Source organism: Anopheles marshallii, chromosome 3 (genome assembly GCF_943734725.1).
Source record: "Anopheles marshallii chromosome 3, idAnoMarsDA_429_01, whole genome shotgun sequence".
NCBI classification, from domain to species: domain Eukaryota; kingdom Metazoa; phylum Arthropoda; class Insecta; order Diptera; family Culicidae; genus Anopheles; species Anopheles marshallii.
In genome coordinates this window covers 37,493,039-37,513,173 of record NC_071327.1, presented here as the reverse complement: position 1 = coordinate 37,513,173, position 20,135 = coordinate 37,493,039, and the positions used below count along the sequence as shown (strand labels likewise).

The 20,135-nt window shown below is 44.3% G+C and overlaps 1 protein-coding gene across 1 annotated transcript; it reads left to right on the top strand.

The window, feature by feature from the left end:
* Nucleotides 1-1,544: 1,544 nt before the first annotated feature.
* Nucleotides 1,545-2,681, top strand: LOC128715223 (uncharacterized). Its single transcript, XM_053810104.1, has 3 exons — nt 1,545-1,647; nt 1,714-2,015; nt 2,118-2,681. Exons 1-3 carry the CDS (start codon nt 1,545-1,547, stop codon nt 2,679-2,681), a joined length of 969 nt encoding a protein of 322 aa, XP_053666079.1.
* The last annotated feature ends 17,454 nt before the right edge of the window (nt 2,682-20,135 follow it).

The window sequence follows — 20,135 nt, the reverse complement described above, 5'->3', positions numbered from 1 at the left end:
CACCGTATGCCATTATTGGATTTATTACACCACGTACCTGCGTAGTCAGTCCTTACTATGATGGAACGGTTCGGATGAGATTTGGTCCCGATCTTGTCGTGTGGAACCGGTGTCCGGGCATTTTACTGAAAGAAAGGATTTGCCATATTTGAAAAACGTTTAAATTCAAATTCAGTTTCATTATTACATGAAAAAATTGTAATGACGCCAATTTTACTCGGTTAAAATTACAAAAAAAAAATTGTGACGTTATTTTCATTCTAATATTTATTCAGACGTTATTTATTTATAGTTTATTAAGCATCATTTATTCTATAAATCCCCGGTCGATGGGGAGTATCATATCGAAAAGGGTTGGCACAGTTTCAGATTTTATTAAATCATTTTCAACCATTACTAAATACAAATTTCAAATGAAGCTATTTTTACTCATGCCCAGATGGATGTTTGCAAAATATAAAATAATACTACGCATCGTGGAAAAGCAACAGCAGTGGTTGGGTGGAACCCCCCGTCCGTCACTGTGTATTTGTTCACCAATGAGCAACACAATGCAAGTACACCGCAGAAGATTAGCAGCAGTGGATGGGTGGGCGGTAGCTCTCTTTAAAAATCAAATACAAACATAATTAAATGCAATGTTGTAATGAAGCAATTTTTACCCAAATAAAGATAGTGTTATAGATTTTTGCATTGTAACAAAACCGATACGCAAAACGTTAGTTCGTCACTGTGTAGTAGTTTATCAGCAACAGTCGTAAGGTGGCGATACTCGTTACCCTTTAGCCGGTTTGCACGTGAATGACTCGGGCAACGCAAACGTTCTTGTGTGCTTCGTACGATTGGGAGTGGCACATAACAAATAGTCACAGTGGTTGTGTACGGACGTGCACTGTAGTGTGAGGGCCTAAGTGCGATAGTTGATTCGTCATACTGGTTGAAGCTGGTAAATCCTGTTCCATGATGTATATCACATTTATAATGTTATATGATGTTTATGGGTATCTAAATATAAATGTTTCAATAGTCATGTAAATGACATCTATACAATTAACCGAACATGCCCGGGATAAGGCGACAGACTAGGAGGAAATGCCTTGAGGAATTTTCTTAATAAGACTAACAGCCGTTATAATTGTATTGTATTGTAAATAAGTCTAATAATTCCGAAAAAAATGGTTAAGGTTTTTAAAGCGATTTCTCAAGTTTAATACAACTATTAAAGCGGCAAAAGGCACTGAAAATAGCTGTTAAATTTTCAGAACTTTTTAATTCAAATTCAAACATAATGAAATGAAAAGATAAATTTTACTCAATTACAGATGGATGTAAATAATTCTCAAAATTTATGCGTTATATATACAAACAAAATCACGTACGCTAAACGTTTGTCCGTCACTGTTGGTTTTGTTTATGAATGAGCAGCACCGTGCAGCAGAGCATTGCACGGTTACAAACGCATCGCAGTAGAGCTTGCGGCATTCGTTCGGTGGCAGCTCTTGTAATTGTTACGCGATTCCGGCACACGCGTCACGTAGCGAATAATGGACCAGGAACGAAAGATAACCAAGAACCTGGTGAAGCTGCCGATTGAGGAGAAGGAACGTTTCTTCGACTCATTCGACATGGTCCAAACCGACTGTGATGGTAAGTGTAATGTGTGGTTAAAGTGCGTTTTCTCCAGCGGAATATATGGTGCAATATGTGTTTTAGGTGTGCTGTGGCTTTTGTCAGACCCGTTCGAGGGCGTTGAACGATCGATTCGTGCATTGCGAACCAACGGCAAGCGGGTGGTGTTTGTGTCGAACAATAGTGTCCGCACGATGGCGGACTACCGGGCCAAGCTGGAGAAGCTAACTGACCACACGCTAGACGACGAGGACGTGATTCATCCGGCCAAAGTCGTTATTCAGTATTTGCGTGCGAGAAAATTTGATGATGCCCTGTGCTACGTCATCGGTAGCACCAACTTCAAGAACTGCCTCAGGGAAGCCGGCATTCAACTGCTCGATGGTGTAAGTTTCAGCCTTCGCATTGTAATAAGTTGTGAGAGTGTGCATTCGTTTTATTTTGGGACATCTTCTCATTGCATGACTGAAACGTTTTCTGGCCCGTAGCCTGATGAACCGTTGCCGGAATCGATAAGAGCAGTGACAGCAGCTATTAACGATAGGCAACCGGTAAAAGCGGTAATAGTGGACTTTGACTACAACATGAACAACATCAAACTGCTCCGTGCTCAGCTGTACCTGCAGCATGACGCCTTGTTCATAGCGGGCGCGATGGACACGGTCCTGCCGCTCGGTCCACGGATGCGTCTCATCGGTCCAGGGTGTTACGTGGAAGTGCTGCAAAAGCTAGCTGACCGTAAGCCGATTGTGCTCGGCAAACCGGGGCGCGAGATGAGCAACATGGTGAAACAGATGTACGCGATCGATAATCCACGCCGGGTGCTGTTCGTGGGTGATCAGCCCGAGCTGGATGTTCAGTTTGGACACATCTCCAACTACCAAACGTTGCTGGTCGGTACCGGGGGCGTCAAGGAGGATGATTTGCAGAGGTTGGCAGAGAGGCCCGAATTGGTTCCCGACTACTACATTGACTCGTTCGCCGGTTTGGAGCAGGTCGTGCGTGACGTCATGGTGTACAAGGCGCGCAATGGAGAAAAATCTGGCCCCTAGTTACGATTGTAAAGATGACATGTTTACTAGAATTACTTTTCTATGGTTTCTAACACGGAAGTTAAGGCTTGTGAGGAGAGTGCGGAAGATTATTACAGGGTTTCCATATATACTATGTAGCACGCGAGTGGGTTGGTTGGGCTGAAATAAAGGTTGGTACAAATAAACATCTTGATTGCAGTGGCTTTATCATGCTAAGCAGGATTTGGCTTTCTAGCGCGAAGCTGTTTTATTTGTTTGAGTAAATTGGTGCGATACATTATGCACGAGATGACGCACACCGCCTCAATTGTTTACTATCGCTTACATTGCGTACAGTATTTGCTATCTTATCTCATGGACTTTACCTAGCTCTAGTGCGGAACTACATGTAACAGCTTGATGTCGTTAATGTAACGCTGTGAAATCTAGCCACTCTTGGTCCTATAATAACTTCCTTGAAAATTGCGTCAAAATGTCGGAATTCCATTGGACGACGACGTCCATAGACAGCATCCAATTAAATTAGCTTCATGCCCGGTGGCGCGATTCTTGTTCGCCGCGCGCCATTTGCACAATCGGGCGTATCTCGAACACATCCAACGTGACTCGACGCGAGCAGAGAAAGAGCGAAAATGTTACGCCATCAACAACGAGTCACCAAATCACGGGAGTGCAGGCGCGGAACAGGTAGCTCGGCTTGGTGCTGGCGCTGGTGCTGTGTTGCCGTAATTTCGACGGCCCATCTGGCCCAGCACGTGGTGCTTTCGGGCAAAAGTCGCGCTACACTCGTACAACGCAGGCAGGATTCGAGCAGGAAAAGTATGCGGGTTTCAGCGTTCGAGCAGGAGACGCAGCGCTCGCATGCAGCTCGTTTCGCGCCATTTCTGTCGATTTCCGACGAAGCAGGCCTCACGTAGCAGGCGGCGACTGCTTCAATCGCGCTCGACGGCCCCGTTGCCAGACTGCGACGCGGAGTTGGATTCGTTTTGTTCGATTCATGTTTGTGCCGTGCGTTGTGCTTTTTGCATCCCGCACCGATGTCGGACATTTGAAGTGAATCATTTTCGTCGCAGAAAAACCATGTCTTGCTTATCGTTGTAATGAGTAAAGCCTGTTTTAGTTAAAACAACAAGGATGGTTTGTTTGGTTTTGCTCGCAAATCCGTCTCAACCAACGCCGGCTGGCAACCGGGGACGATTGCGATCTACCCGACGCGCCGGCGAGAGAGTTGTCGCAGTTTTCGAACCGAGATTATACCGTTCTAGGTTCCTTTTATGGACAGGGACGCAGCAAAACCGGCAGGTGACGGCCGTGTCTAGCTGGCTCCGTCGAAGAAAGCGTTTTCGGCACGGGTCGCGCACGTTCGCGGTCAATTCTGGAGTGATCAATTTCAATTTCGCGCTCGAACAGGAGAGCATCACGATGGGGAGGTGCGCAAGCATAACTGCGCATGCGCCCGGTTCCGTGCTCCATCATCCCTCGCCGGTGAACCAAAACCACCACCAGTTACGCACGCACACATCGGTCCCAATGTCGACAGGCGAGGGTTTTCAGCGTATCTGTTGCTCCGGTTGCGGAAGTTCCGCAAACGTGCTCGCGTGGTACTTTCAAAACTTTTCCTTTCACACCAAGGGCGCAGACGCGGCGAAGGTCGATATTCGGGCGGTGGTGGTGGATAGCGGATGATGGCTTTGTTTGGCTGTCCGCCGCGCTGTCGGTAAACAAACACACACACACTACAAACAACAACGCGCCATTGTGGTCGGTTGGTGTGCCTTTTCTGATCAGATTCTTTTTATCGCTACCAGCTTCGCATGCGGCGGGAGGATTTTCCAACTGTGCAGGGGAAGTTCCGTGTGCGACAGTGGGCAAGGTACGGGTTATCGATGGACAATATTATTTACTGGTTGGTGCTTACAGATTCTCAGCTTACATTTTCCAATCATTGTAATTTATTTTTGTCAAACATTCTTACATTTTTCTCGTCTCGTTCCAGTGAAGTAAAATGAAAACCGTTCAATAATGGAGAAGTTAGTTTTTACTGAAAAAAAGGACTGTTCTTGGACATCAATTGGATGTTTCCCCGAAAATCAGTCAAAATGAAATGTGATTCAGCGTAAATGTTTACTCAATGTTACGTTTTTGGCAATATCGTCCTTCAGATAAGTATTTTGCAAGATATTCAGTAAAAAAGCGTACTCTTTTGCAGAATAATCTTTGTTCCGGTTACTGTGGTTTCAGTAACCTGTGTTAACAGTAACCATTAATTCATTGAAATTAGTACTGAAATTACTGCAGAAATATTAAGTTAAACTTTACTTAAAACTTCTCAAAACTCGAATTTATTTATGCTTCAAGTTTGCAATTTGTGTTTCTGTTGATGCGAAAAGATCGTTTTGTCCATAGTTTTGGCTTGAATTATCCTAGCGTTGCTCACTGTCCCAAAGCAAATTGAACAGAGGAGAACAAACGACGCAGTGATACCAGCGTTGCCATAGCATCGGGCTGTCAAACAACCGCTGAAGCAGTGAGTTTTGGCGGGAAAGCAATCGCCTGGTCGCTCCTGGTATGAGTCTTCCACCCATCGGCCATGCTGCGGTGTTGCGTAGGTAGCGGTCCACGCGTGTACCGGATCGCGCGCGAACGTTTGCCGGCGTATCAATAATGGCAACACTTTTTTTGCATTTCAATCAGGTGCACAGGAAACACAGCTAGCAGCAGCCTCGGTCGAACCTAGCCGGGGTCGAATCGGGTTCTCTCTCTATTTCGATGACGATGATCCACGCAGTCGGAAAATGGTTTCGATTATCGATCAGGTTCGCAGACCTGCAGGAGGCAACGATGCGAGTACTGCGTTGCCGCTCGGGCACACGATTCGCCGACAACGTACGCGCGCGCTCGCCGTTGGGCATGGTCTGCGCCCGTCGGTGTTCCGATTTCGATTCTTGGCCCTCGAATTCGGTGCACTGACCGAGGGATCATCGTTTGCCGGTCGTGGTCGGACGCTGTTCGACAGGATTGCTTCAGAGGCCGTCAAAATCGGGACAATGGGACGAATTGTATCCGGAGCACAGCATCGCGGGCAGTGGATGTTTAATGCTCCCAGACGTGTATGGAAGCGTTTGTGTTGGCTGGGTGCGTGCGATCTCGCCGTGTTGTCACCCCGTGTACGTCAGGAAAATACATGAAGCCATTTCGGATCAAATAGATTAACATTTCAATTACAATAAAACAAACGACCTACGTGCACGCTTGTCGGTTGAAACGGCATACTGCATCGTTTAGTTTCATCATTCTGGAAAATACAGGCCCAATGTCGGTGCGGGAATGGTTCCAATTTTTTTACAGGCCCCGTGTTTCGAAAATCACTTCAACGATGTGTTCGAATTGAGCCAAACCGTTCACGAAAATCAACCGGATCCGATCCGATTTCGCTCAGCACAGACAGGATTCGGACACAGTTTTAACCAGGAGCACACGCGAACGAAGAAGCGCACATGCTTCCGAACTAAGCACAAAAGTCGGGTGTCGGTGGTGATGGCACACGATGGGTTGGACTTTTTTCATTGCTTTATATGAAACGAATTTCGGTTTGACGGCGTATAAAATAATAATAAAATGAAAAGATATTTTATGTCGCAAGCGTAGAAATGATTCTAGCTCAATTATGCTTCAAATAATTGATCCAACCAATAATGCCCAAAGTATTGAAAATGCCCAAAGTAAATTGTTTTCATATAACTTCATTTTTTAAATAAAAAGGAGAACGACCGTAGTGCCAACATCATGAATTATAAAATAATAAAAAACAGGAAATCGAGTCCGGTTCCAAGTAAAGATTGGCGTGAACAATATGGACGGAACACTACAAAAGTTCTATGAGTGGATTTCCTTTGTAAGGCTTATGTAGCAAGAAATCAAACAAAGATGTTGCCGTGTACCGTCCACTTCAGCATCACACTGCTCGAGTGCAGCAGTTTTGGGGCTGTCAAACGGGCTAGAAGCAGTGTTGCCATATGTGTACACAACACGTTTTCAAATTTGATTTTGAATTTATTCGTTAAATTATTTGTGTTGTGTATCAATTACACTAAGTATTGCACCAAAAAACATGAAAAATATATGAGAAATACAGTGGTTTAAAAAATCACAATTTTTTCTTTGAAATTAAACAAACATATTATTTTTTTAATTAATTTGATGTGGTGCGTTGATGTTGGTTGTGCGTCAAAAACAATAATTGTAATTTTATGGGAAAAAGTCTTCTTCTTCTTCTTTGGCCCGCTCTTATTGTTGAGCACGTCGTGCTGACATGGCCTGGTCACCAATACGTTTCCAGGAAACTCGATCCAGGGCTGCCGCTCTCCATCCTCTGCTGCACCCGATCTCCGATAGGTTCTGCTCCACCTGATCCAGCCAACGGGCTCGCTACGCTCCTCTGCGTCTCGTGCCGAACGGGTCGCCGACGAGGACCTTTTTGGTGGGGCACGAGTCCGGCATCCTCATGACGTGCCCCAACCAGCGTATCCTTCCGGCCTTCGCCACCGTGAGGATGTCAGGTCCCCCAAACAGCTCAGCAAGCTCGTGGTTCATTCTCCTCCTCCACCCGTCGTGCTCCAAGATACCGCCAAAGATCGTCCTTAGCACACGGCGTTCGAAAACACCGAGTGCATTGGCATCCTCTGTGAGCATGGTCCAAGACTCATGCCCATAGAGGACAGCCGGCCGTATCAATGTACGGTATATTGTGTATTTCGTGCGCAGGAGAAGGTTTCTGGATCGTAGGAGTTTGTGGAGCCCGTAGTAGGCACGATTCCCCTGAACAATGCGCCTTCGGATTTCGCTGCTTACGTTGTTGTCCGAAGTTATGATCGTACCGAGGTAGCAGAACTCCTCTACTACCTCGAGATCATCGCCGTCGACCGATACGCTGCTTCCCAGCATGGCCCTATTACGGTCAGAGCCTCCGGCAAGCAGGTACTTTGTCTTCGTCGCATTGATCAGCAATCCAATCCTTGAGGCTTCGCGCTTCAGTCTGGTGTACGCCTCGCACACCGCCGCAGATGTCCTTCCGATGATGTCGATGTCATCCGCGAAGCCAAGGAATTGGATGGAACGGGTGAAAATCGTGCCCCGCATATCGAAGCCCGCGCTTCTCATGACACCTTCCAGAGCGATGTTGAACAGCAGACAGGAGAGTCCGTCACCTTGCCTCAATCCCCGGTGAGACTCGAACGCATCCGACAGCATGCTCGATACTCTCACCTTGCACTGCACCCTGTCCATGGTGGCCCTCAACAGCCGCACCAGCTTTCCCGGAAAGCCGTACCGCTGCATGGTGTTCCATAGCTGCATCCGATCTATGGTGTCGTAGGCCGCCTTAAAGTCGATGAACAGGTGGTGCGTGGGGATTTGGTGCTCTCGGCATTTTTGGAGGATCTGCCTGAGAGTAAAGATTTGGTCGGTCGTCGATTTTCCTCCAACAAAACCGGCTTGATAGCTCCCGACGAAATCTGAGGCAAGTGGGGCAAGTCTGCAGAAGAGAATTCGGCAGAGACAGGATCTTGTAGGCAGCGTTCAGGACTGCTGGGAAAAAGTAATCGACTTAATTTTTTTACAATTAATGTCACACTCTTATAAAATTATTGGCAAGTTCCTATTATAAAACTACATTTTTTTTCACGGTGTGGAGTTATACTCGAAAATATATGTGGCTGTTTAATTGAATAATCAACGACTTATTTCTTATTTATTTCTTTACTTCTTGTAATAACATTAACCGATTCTTACGAATTCAAATACATTTTCCTCCAATTTATATTATGCATTTCATATTCAATTATTTGTAAAAATAAAGAACAATGCAAATTATACAACTCAGGACCAGTTTTAGAGCACCAACAGATAGAAACAGGTATCCCATAAATGGATTTCGGGCACCCATCCACGATGGTGAGCTAAGAATGATTGATTTGCGTCCACCAAACGATGCCACCGGGTAGTTGTATCGGATGTGCAAAGTATAGCTTCCACTCGGTATACCATCTTCAAAAGGTGTAATCGAATGGTCGACACGTCTATGTTGCTTACGAAACGTGGATAGTGCTGCCGAGCGCATCCAATTGATGAGATCCTCGTTCTGGAAACCGTTGTTGTCGGGATTTTGGTCATCCAGTTCCCATAGTTCACGGGACCAGGACGGAGGGCGGGAAAAATTGGTAAGCGCCTGGCGAAGGTCACCCGGAGGATTTCGGAACTTCAACCGTCGTTCGTGTGGCCAAACCGATCCTCCACCGATGAGCGGCACTAGTGTTTGCTGCTGATACAGGTTAAATGTATCGTTGAAGATAGCGTTTGCGATTAATCCACATGGGGCAATAGGCAGCGTTAGGTTGTCACGGTGTACGTAATCCAACGGATGACACCTTGGAGAAGGTGTTTTATCGACATTCCCACGAAGCTGGCCATCGTCACTGGATATTACGAACAATCGATGATTTTGATAAAAGTTTTCCAGCATATAGTAGAAGTATACGTCCTTTGGGAATTGTTCATTCAAGGTGAAATTAACGACACATTTGCATGCGGCACTTTGATTCCTGTCGACGATCACCGCACAACTCCTGTTTGCAGCATCATCATACGCCTGGCAGTAAGTGTAATCGAGCGAAAATTCCGGAGTACTGTAAGCCACATGCTGCAAACCAAACCCAATCGAAAGGAAAACTGTGCCAGAGATGAATAATACCGGCCAGAGGTTTTTTGGTGTCAAGTTTGGTCTCCACACTGCTAGGTTCTGCTGATAGAATGCACTTTCGGTTGGTCTTCGACTTTTGACTGGCGTTATTACACGGTCATCTCCACGATAATTGATCATTTTACTACTAGGTTTCTAACGCAACAGGTATCACATATCGCCACGGATGAATCAAAACTGATTCCACCAGTTGCTTTGATGTGTATTTACATATCATTCGCTCTATAGCGGCACTTGATGATTCACTGGCTCAAAGTAAACGGAGATGGACAATTTACACCACAGACACAAAGTCGAATGAGCTGACCAAGCTCTGGCGACTGTCTAACTTCTATGCGTTACGCTAGACATTATCGCTGGCCGGTTGAACTGTATCTGTGTATGTAAGCGACAACACGAATAGTATCAAAATTTCGATGCGTTATCATTTGTCGTAGTATTGGTTCCTTCGATCAGCCGACAAACGGTAAGTTTTTTTTTATTAGTTTCGGTTCAGAAATTCATTGTCGTGCACTGGTATTTGATTAATCTTGAGAATCAATAAAACACCGCGAGTGTAGCGGGTATAATAGCATTCTACGCTTTGAGGTCAATGGGAGCTAAAGTTGGATATTGGTTGGTCAGTGGGTTGGTGTAGTATTCCATTGTAGTTGTAAATACAGTTATAAGTAAATTGTATAGAAAACCAAATAGGTTAAGAAATTTGTTCCATACAATCGAGCGTTACGATGATCAAAACTCTTCAGGTTGTGAGACCAGAATTTTGCAGCCAGGATTGACTTTAATAAAACGTCGCACATATTATTACATTAGGTAGACATGATAATGATAATTTGATAACATGGCGAAGAGTAGTCATAATGTAAAAAAAAGCCATAGGATATTTAAAATCAGTTTAAAAAAGACGTTTCAATGTTTGGCAACAAAGCAAAAAATGGTTGTCGCATTTGCTTAAGTTATGTTGGCCAGCATTATTTATTTAGTCTTTATGGCACCGATTTTTATTGATATTGGTTTGATGTTTGATGATCTGTCTGAAGCTATCTTCCCATTCTGCATTATTACACATGAAGTGATTACTCACTTGCTCTTGCTCGAGAGTTTTGTTCGTTAATTACAAACCGGGGTGGAAACTGGATGTCATATGCTCAGTGTAAAAAAAGGGCGACAGGTTGGACTGTGCTAATTTCCGAGCCATCACAATCTTGAATGATGCCTATAACATCCTGTCCAGAACACTCTTCTGCAAATTTATGCCCCTTGCTACAGATTTCGTCGGAAGTTATCAGACTGGGTTTCCCTCCTTCGAGTCAAATTGACCACCGACCAAATCTTTACTCTACGGCAGATCCTTCAGAAATACTGAGAGTACCAGATGCCTACGCACCACCTGTTTATTGACTTCAAGACCTACGATACCATAGATCGCACCGAGCTATGGAACACCATGCGGCAGTACGGATTCCCTGGGAAGCAGGTACGACTGTTAAGGGCCACTATGGACAGGGTGCAGTGCAAGGTGAGGGTACCGAAAATGCTGTCGGAATCGTTCGAATCTCACCGGGGTCTGAGGCAAGGCGTCGGACTCCCCTGTTTGCTGTTTAACGTCGCTCTGGAAGGTGTCATGCGAAGCGCGGACTTCGATATACGGGGCACGATTTTCACTCAATCTCTCCAATTCCTAGGTTTCAAGGATGACATCGGCATCATTGGGCGGACATCGGCAACGGTGTGCGAGTCATACACCCGACTGAAACGCGAGGCCGATAGGATTGGAATGAGGATCAATACGATGAAGACGAGGTACCTGCTTGCCGGGGGCTCTGATCGTGGTAAACCCCAACTCGTAGGCAGAGTATCAGTTGACGGTGACGATCTCGAGGTGGTAGAAGCGTTCTGCTACCTAGGTCGTTACGATCGTAACATTGGACAACAACGTAAGCAGTGAAATCCGAAGGCGTTCATCGAAACTGTGCCTACTGTGAGCTCCACATGTTTCTGCGATCCAGAAGACTCCAGCAGCAGATGAAATGCACGATATTTCGCTCACTAATACACCCGGTAGTTCTCTACGGATACGAGCCATGGACTATGCTGGCCGAGACGCCATTGCCCTCGCTATTTTCGAACGGCGGGTGCTACGGACTCCCTTTGGCGGTGTGTGCGAGCAGAGAGTGCGGAGAAGAAGAATGATCCACGAGCTCACGGAGCTTTTCGGCAGAGCTTATATCCTGACGTTAATTAAAGTCGGAAGGATACGATGGCTGAGGAACGTGATGAGGATGCCTGCCTCATACCCTACCAGAAAGGTGCTCGTCAGCGACTCATTCGGCACGAGGCGTAAAGGAGCACAACGAGTTCGGTGGCTGGATCAGGTGGAGTCGAACCTGTCGGAGATTGGATGCAGCCGTGGATGGAGGAATGCAACCCTGGACCGAGTTTCCTGGAAGCGGATTGGCGACCTTGGTCATATCTACACGACGTACTCAGCCCTAAGCAGGCCAAGAAGAAGAATTACAAACCCACGTGACTAATGTCCAACGTAATTAGATGTGATACATATTGAAAATTCTTCAAAAGTATTTAAAAATATCTCAAATATACTTCAGTGACCCTAAGAGCCTATAGGCAGTCTACGCTTCACTGGTACGCTCAATATTGGAATATAATTCTGTAACCTGGACGCCACATTCCGCAGTTTGGATTAATAGACTAGAGTCGGTACAGCGCAGGTTTACTAGGCCTGCACTTCGTAGTGTTTCGTGGTTTTGTTCTACAAGTCAAATAAGTTACCTTGACCGCTGCTCACTGCTAGGTTTACAGCCACTATATCACAGACGACATATAGCCCAGGCAACGTTTGTAGCACTGCTAATTGCCAATGAAATTGACGCCCCCATACTTGTTACAGAAACTTAATTTATACGCACCGGAACGAACGCTTAGAACTAGGGAATTATTAAAAAATCCCATTCGCGAACAGAAACTACACTTATAATGCCCCAATGATCGCTATGTGCAAAACTTTTAATGAGTTCTGCAACCAGTATGATTTTCATATAAGCACAAATGCATTTAAAACTAATGGGTAGGATAGGATTTATTTAAGATTGTTAATGTAAACATAAAATGTAAAATGTAATATGTAATGTTTGTAATCCATGTTCCATTAGACATACGTCCATTGAGCAATAATAAAATAATAATAATAATAATAACAAATAGATACCCATGGAACATATCCAACATAAATAAACAATCAAAGAATAAATGGCTTAAAATGTAACATCTAACGATTGATCAAGATTTAGTGTCTACAAATAGTCTCTAGTTGTTTTATAAAATTCGTTCCATTTTTAATATTTAATTAAATCAGTCGTTAGTCGATAATTTAGTTAAAGCTACTAGTCTGAAATAAAGGTCAGGTTTATCAGAAAGACGATAGGATATTGCAAAATTATTAAAGCAATATCAGTGTAGATCTCTTATTCTTAAGAATAGTAAATAAAAAAGCTTCAGAAACAGCAATTAGCTAAGATACATGTACGGAGCAACAAAATAGAATAATATGGACAATCAATTAGAATTAATCGCGTTTCCAAGGTTTGAACAAGTATGGTGCACCCAATAGTGCTGTAAAAGGACCCACCAGCAGGCCCGTATTACCTTCTTATGGTGCATTTGGCAATTCATCTCGCAGACTTAGCAAGAGGTACGTTCTCGCGTGCTTATGCCGGAAACCAATCTTTACATTGTAGCTACAAAGTGGTGCAAGTGCGCCGACTGGCCAACCATCGACCAGGCACCGGCTGCTCGATAAGGATTCGGAATGGTTCGGAACGGCACGGGAAGCATCCGGAACGGCATGTTCAACCAGACGGAACGCATCTGTTAGACGCTTTACATCCGGGCCCGATCGGGATGCTAGCGCGTAAGGACAGGCCGGGTGAAGGAGGGGAGCAGTTCTGGTGAAATTGAATTTTCCGTCCGAACAATAAAACGAACCACAGGAAGCCGGCACCAAGGAATAAGGTAGCGCTTACGTTACGGTAGACATGGTGGGGCGTGTTCTGGGTGCGATACAGCTGCCCCTTGGGGCAATTATTCTCGTTCTTATTTACACTTTGTGTCGATGCGCGTGGCATAGCACCGAGATTCCGGGGCGGCCCAGTGTGATGTCGCCGACGACGACGAGCCCTGTGTGAAGTTCCCGGGGCCGGTTTCCCGGGCCCTGCAGGGAGAAACGGTGGTTTGGGAACAAAAAATCAGCAACGCCAGTGGAGGAGGAGGGGGTGGGGGGAACAACAGCTCCAGTTGACGTTGACGGATGTCTAATGGCGCGCGAGGCAAAATAAAGTACTTGGGGAAGCCCTATTAGCGCTAGAACACAGGCAAATGCAAGTGTTCTGTGTTTCTTACCATGCACGCGTTTATATTGTGTGTAGTGTCACACGGAAAGCACCGATTCCAAGAATTAATTGAGCTCAAATTTACCGTTCAACTCAACAATGTCAATTGATTCATACAATGTTGGCAACTTCGGGGAATTGTAACAAAAATTGAAAGAGTAAACATTATTTTGTTTTAAAGACAATTTAAGCAAACAATCAGTTTTCCCTATTATCAAAGTAATTCTTTGGAACATTTCTCTGTATTCATGGTATAAATTGCTTTCATCATAGAGTAGAGCTAATTTTGGAGTGCTAAACTGTAACGTACTCTCATACTCACCATGTGATGTTTCTTCATAAGGTAGTGACACACAGGGTAGTAAAGGATAGCTGCAAATTTCCACTTCCTGTAACGGCTCTGAGCATGACTCCCAAGACGACGGATGCTTTGGCCGTATCGTGAAAGCTGCCGTACAGTAAAGACAAAAAAAAACAAAACAAAATAAAACCGTAATAGAGCAGAAACGGTTGGCAAGTGTAACCACGGCCGTGGCCACTGTTAGCGTACTAGTCGGCCGCCAGTTGATGAAGTGCACATCTGTTTCATTTGCATAAAGTAATAAGCCAAGAGAAATGGCCATATTAAAAGAACGTTAATTTTTTTCTTCTTCTCTTCTGCAAACTCATTTGGTTTACGGTGGGTAAGGCCGGCTGGTGGTGCAGGGTTGTGAATACTAGCTGAAATACTTTTGCGTCACCAACTCGTCCACGTTAGTAGCAGTGTGATGGCTAGGGAGGCAAGGAGAGGATCTCTTTCACTGCCAAGCTATCGTAAATCTTATCTGAGTTTGTGTGTTGATAAGTTCCTGGGGACAAAATGAGGTAACAGCCGTAATGTCTTCCACTCACCTTCCGTATGCCCCATGGCTGTATCAATGGTGATGATTGATTGATGGTGGAAGTATCTGCAGTTATCGTAAAAAAATGATTCAGTACACACCACTCAATTTTAAAAACAAAAAATGTTATACTAAAAGAATAACAGTGAGAACACCAAGTGACAAAATTAGGTAATAGCAGCGGCGGATTCAACGGTGGTCGGAGTAGGCGGTCGACCAGGGCATCGCCGTGTGGGGCCGCGAAAAAAAGTGTCTTAGTAGAAAGAAATGTATGAATTATACCACAAATGTGCACGAAAAGTGTCGCTTTAACCCTCTCCGTATGCTAGAGAGGGGCCCTTGTATCACAAGGGGCCTCTGGAGATAGTTTTTTTTTTTTAAATTAGGGGCCCCATAATCATTCCGCCAAGCGCCTCCAAGAGGATTGATTCGCCACTGGGTAACAGCCATAATATCTTTCTACCACTATCCATGTGCTTCTTGGCGGCATCAAAGGTGAAATGCCATGGTGGGTTAATAGTTTGAATGATTGTCTCTGAAGATTTATTTTAAATATTTAATTTTTTTATTTTCTAATAAATTATGTTGTACTAAAAGCAGATAAAATAATCTAATTGCAGCTTTTGAAGTTTAATTTAATTTAGTATTTTTTTTAGTTTCTTAACTAATTTAGTGAAAAGTTATTACTCAAGACCTTTATGGCTGCTTAAGGTCTCTTCTGTAGTGGAAGGAGTACAAGACACATCTAAATGTTAGGAATTAAGTACTAAGATCTCAAGACTTTTATAGTAATGCTTTATATAATATAAGGCAGTCACGGCCCAGTTACAGATATATTTGGTTATCTGAAATGTGTATGTTTTGTTTCAAATTATAAAATGCAGTTAGTGGTTTAGTGGTTAGTTATTTAGTGGTTTTTATAATGTAATGAAAACTTGCAAATAACAATTCACCACTTAGCTGCAATTTACAAGCACCATTTCACCACCACCAACACCATCATTCGGTATGAAAAATGTACATAAGTTTTGGTTGCGATCATCAACAAACCAGAATCGTTCTTTTGCCTTTGATGATCGCAGACGAAACTCTGCGAAGCTGTGTGTGAAGGTTTTATTCTACTGTTTGCACCTATTGGCACAACTCTGTGTATGGTTGTGATTTTGTTTTTGGTCATTCCGGCTGAAATGCGACCGAAAACAAGAAAACAGGGTCATGCCAAACTGTCAAGCAAACTGATCCGCTGTTTATCGAAATAACTCTGCGCCGCTGATTGCGTGCGCATATGTGTGTTGGAACGGGTGTTCGTTATATTTGTTTTTGCATTCGTTCGTAGCTTCTGTACGGTGGGTCGCTATTTGCGTGTTCCGTGGTCACCTTATATTTTGCTAATGGCCACTTGTTTCACCATTCGGAAGCTGATCAACATCGGTGCACCCGGGAAGGTAGGAGGGCAAAAAATTGGGTCATCGTGCTTCCTTCGTACCGAGATGGCATAAATACGTTGTGTTTGTCGGCCACCTTCCAAGGAAGAGCCGTTGGTGGGTTTTGAGCGAGCGTTTAATCCGATTAATTTAAAATACGATTTACACAAAAATCGTCAGTGCAATCAATATAGCCGAAAGGTTTCGACACCATCGAAGGAAAGACCTCGGGTCAAAGGCGATAAAGTGTTCGTATTCTGTTTGAGTTGTTTAATTATTTATGCTGGTTGGTTATCTGATGCTGTATCCAGTGTTAGAATGGTCTTTTTTATTTCTTTCATAGTCCTGAAACAAATTTAATTATTTTTTTTTCGTAAAAGCATAAAATCAAATCATCAAAAACATCAAACGTAACATGCAATGAATTACGACTCTTTAAAAACGGTCCATGTTGTTTGCTAAAGTATTCAAATTATTGTGTCTAGTTTATGAGCCATACATTGTATTTTATTTCTGAAAATTACATACCATTTTTAATGTCGTCAACATTCTAAATTATTACTTACCAATGATAAAAGCGTTGCCCAGCAATGAACATTCCTGTGGCCAAGGTGTAGCCTCTATTTTATCGCACCTAATTGCAGTCGCACGCATGGCACCGTATCTAAGTCCCATTCTAAGGCGTACACAGACATCGATCGATTCGTCCGCATGCAGATAACAGGCGTTGCATTATTCACGTAACAAATTTGACGGGCAAGTATCTTATTAGATGCGTTTTAGTTTTAGCAAGATGCTATCACCGTAGCGCAAGATGTTGAAGAGCACAATTGCACGGCTAATGGACCGGTGTGCACCAACTCCACTGACAGCTGACACTAGGGACGTGCTAATGAAAATAAAAAACTAAGACAAATTCCAAAAAGGCTGCTCTTTACCGTGGCCTCCTCACCGGGTGCATTCATGCCAATGGATGCACTCATAACCTCCGGTTGAAGTCAAACGTTTACCAAAAAATAATTGCACACTGTGCGTCTCAGCTGATGATCAACAGAGGCGTGATCGGTGCGCACTTGAAGTGTCCAGCGTTTGATCATATGCGGCCCTTCTCCTTGGGGCGCTTCATTCTTCGTCTGGCTGCTTCGGTCATAGTGCCGGCAGCGTGATGCGAAAGTGGATCAAAAATTAGCAGTATGGTATGGCATGAACACCCGGCCGTTAAACGGAGGAGGCCGTTCTATTGGGCAGACTAATACACGGGAAGTTTGCAAACGATCGCTGGATAAAAGTGAATTTTAACCGCATTACAAAATAATACTTCCACACGTCCCTGCGTTATCGGTCGGTGGTAGTATGCGGTTCGGTCGTCCGTCTCGCAAATGTCTGGCCATTGAATGGTTGAGCATTTGTACTTCCAAACGTGCCCTTCCGATGACGCAGGGTTCTGGCCTCCTTTCGAGTGCTCTTTCCCTTTCGATAACCTAGTAATTACGCGGGACGTGCCGCAGCAGGTTGCTCGATATGTTAGCGTCTGGCGAAGTGTAGCAGAACGGTTCCAGAACACGTCACGCCTCGTTTCACTCCTTTCCATTTCCACGCACACATCCCATCCTCATCTGAAGGTAAAGTAATTGCTACATATCAGAATGCAAACGTGCGACAAAGAATGCTTGATCCTTCTTGATCCTCCGGCGGCTATCAGCATGCACCATGGGTTACAATTTCGTAGCGAGAGCGCTGCAAAACATTAGCGCACGAGTTGCATTATCGTTGCCCTTGCGTGTTGCGGCCATTCTAATGATGCGCAACATGCGCAAGGACGTTTCGGTTTTGATCGTTGGCCAATTGAAACGTACCACCTTGAAATAATTGCATTTACGTCAGGGGAAGCACCCTATGCATCGCAATCACCTACGGTTGAGGCGTGTGTTCGTAGGGCTTTGACAGCAAGTGAAGAAAAATTAGAGGAAAAGGTGTTGTGTATGGCAACCAAGCCCATGCTCTTGGGGATAGTTTGTATGCGGCGTTAGATGCAGACGCACGAGGGAGATGTAAGGAAGGATCACAGAAACGGGGAGAAACCCTTTCGGTACCAGCGTTTGGGAGGGGGAGTAATTTGTTAACAGATAATGATAATGATTACTACCTTCGATCGAATTGCACGACCGTTTGCATGCGCTTGCCCGTGACAGACCGCCAAACAGGGGACCAGCGTTAAACTTATGATACACATTTTGCAACAAAAAGGCTGCAATTTCACCGAACAAAACCACTCGAATTGCGCGGTTGCTAAGGTTAAGTGTTTTTAATGAGATGCCCCATCATTAACGAAACAGGTGATGGCTGCACCAAGCGTTCGACAAGGGCGTCCTTGCATTTGCTCTCGGAAGTGTGTTTTTTGGCATTTTATGTCGTTACCGTGACGGTAGGACAGGGGGAGGGGTGGGACAAAAAACACATTGCGGAAGGGATGCCAATTTGAAGTCAAATTGATATGCATCGTAAAACGCATCTGGGAAACTGTAACACCGGCGACAGACGCTTACGGTTGCACTTCTGGTGTTCTGGTACACCCGGGCTCGTCTAATGAAGATCGCGGACAATTAAAAGAAATGCTTACGACTTACAACGCCAGCCGGTGCTTGTTTTATTAGTAGCACATGTTTAAGAACGATGTGCACATGCTGTGACGCGTAGATGTCGGTAGGTAACAGACTAATCGTAGAATTAAGAACACTTAGTGTTTATGAAGGCTGTTTCAATTAAAGGTGCAAGAACATGTAGCAAATGAATGCAAATTCAAGGAATTAAATGCAAATCAATAGTTATAATCTTTTTTTAATTAAAGTATTCTCAATTTCGTAATTCCTATTCCCTACAAATTGTGTAAAATAATTCAGTTTTGTTTATACTTAAACTGACCCTTGGATATTCCTTACATTCAAATGTATAGTCAAAATTTTATTTATATTTCAATATTGTTGATTGGTTATGTAAGTATTTAACAAAGTTATTTGCTTTATTGTATTCAGGCTAAAATAGGGATGTAAATATGTAATATGAAGTTAAAGAAAACATGACAAATACTTTTATATGGGCTCAATGTTTTGAGTCTTTTTATTGAGGGAACCTTTTTTCTATTTAATTTATATAATAAGAGTGTCCTGATTTAACATTTTGCATTGGGATGCGTGAAAATGTTGAAAAATAGAAAAATCTTTCTTAACTATTGATAACAAATGATCTCTTAGTAAATGTGATGATAAACTAAACATTTCAACACTAAAAATGCGATTCTCAACTACAGAGAACGCAGATCAAATGTCAAATAATAACAGTTTCAGTGGTGACGCGAGCTGTGACCCACATTTCGTCGACGACCTTCCGCGCAATGGTCACGGAGTAATGTTACCTTGTGCCGGAATGTGTCCATCGATTGGCCACTTTCACTGCCGGCTAAGATTCTCACCGTACGACCTGCTCTGTCATCACGGGTCATCACGACGCTGAGAACACGCACGGGAAATGAAAGCCAATGACAGGAAGTCACCCAGGAGTCGGACTACGTCCACAGAGCATGTTGGTCAGCGCGGTTAAACACATTCGACAACAGGCGTTAGCGGGTCGTTTGGTCTGCTCACCCACAGCGCTGGTGGCTCACTCATATTGCTTGATTTAAATCCGTTCAACGTGCGACGAAAAGTGTAATTCGCGGCTTGACCGTTGTGCAGTTGCTCAACCGTCGCTTCGAATGGCGGGAAGCGGTAAAATGAAGAAAAACACCCCTAAACCCCACCTCACCGCGACCTCCGCGTGGGTCAGGTCTCGCCAGGATCGTTCATCGTGCGGCAGCCAGAATACGTGCGATGACAGTTCCCAGTTGTCACAACTTTGCCGTGTCTGCGTTTCCTCGGTGATTACTCCAAGACGTCTGCGAGCCGTTGACAATGACACACACAATATTACCGCGAAGATAGCGGCAGCGTGAAACCAACAAAAAA

Coding starts and splice junctions, on each gene's coding strand:
- LOC128715223 (XM_053810104.1), top strand. CDS start 1,545: ATGGACCAGGAACGAAAGATAACCAAGAACCTGGTGAAGCTGCCGATT. Junction 1,648..1,713: donor GGTCCAAACCGACTGTGATG/GTAAGTGTAATG, acceptor TATGTGTTTTAG/GTGTGCTGTGGCTTTTGTCA. Junction 2,016..2,117: donor GCATTCAACTGCTCGATGGT/GTAAGTTTCAGC, acceptor TCTGGCCCGTAG/CCTGATGAACCGTTGCCGGA.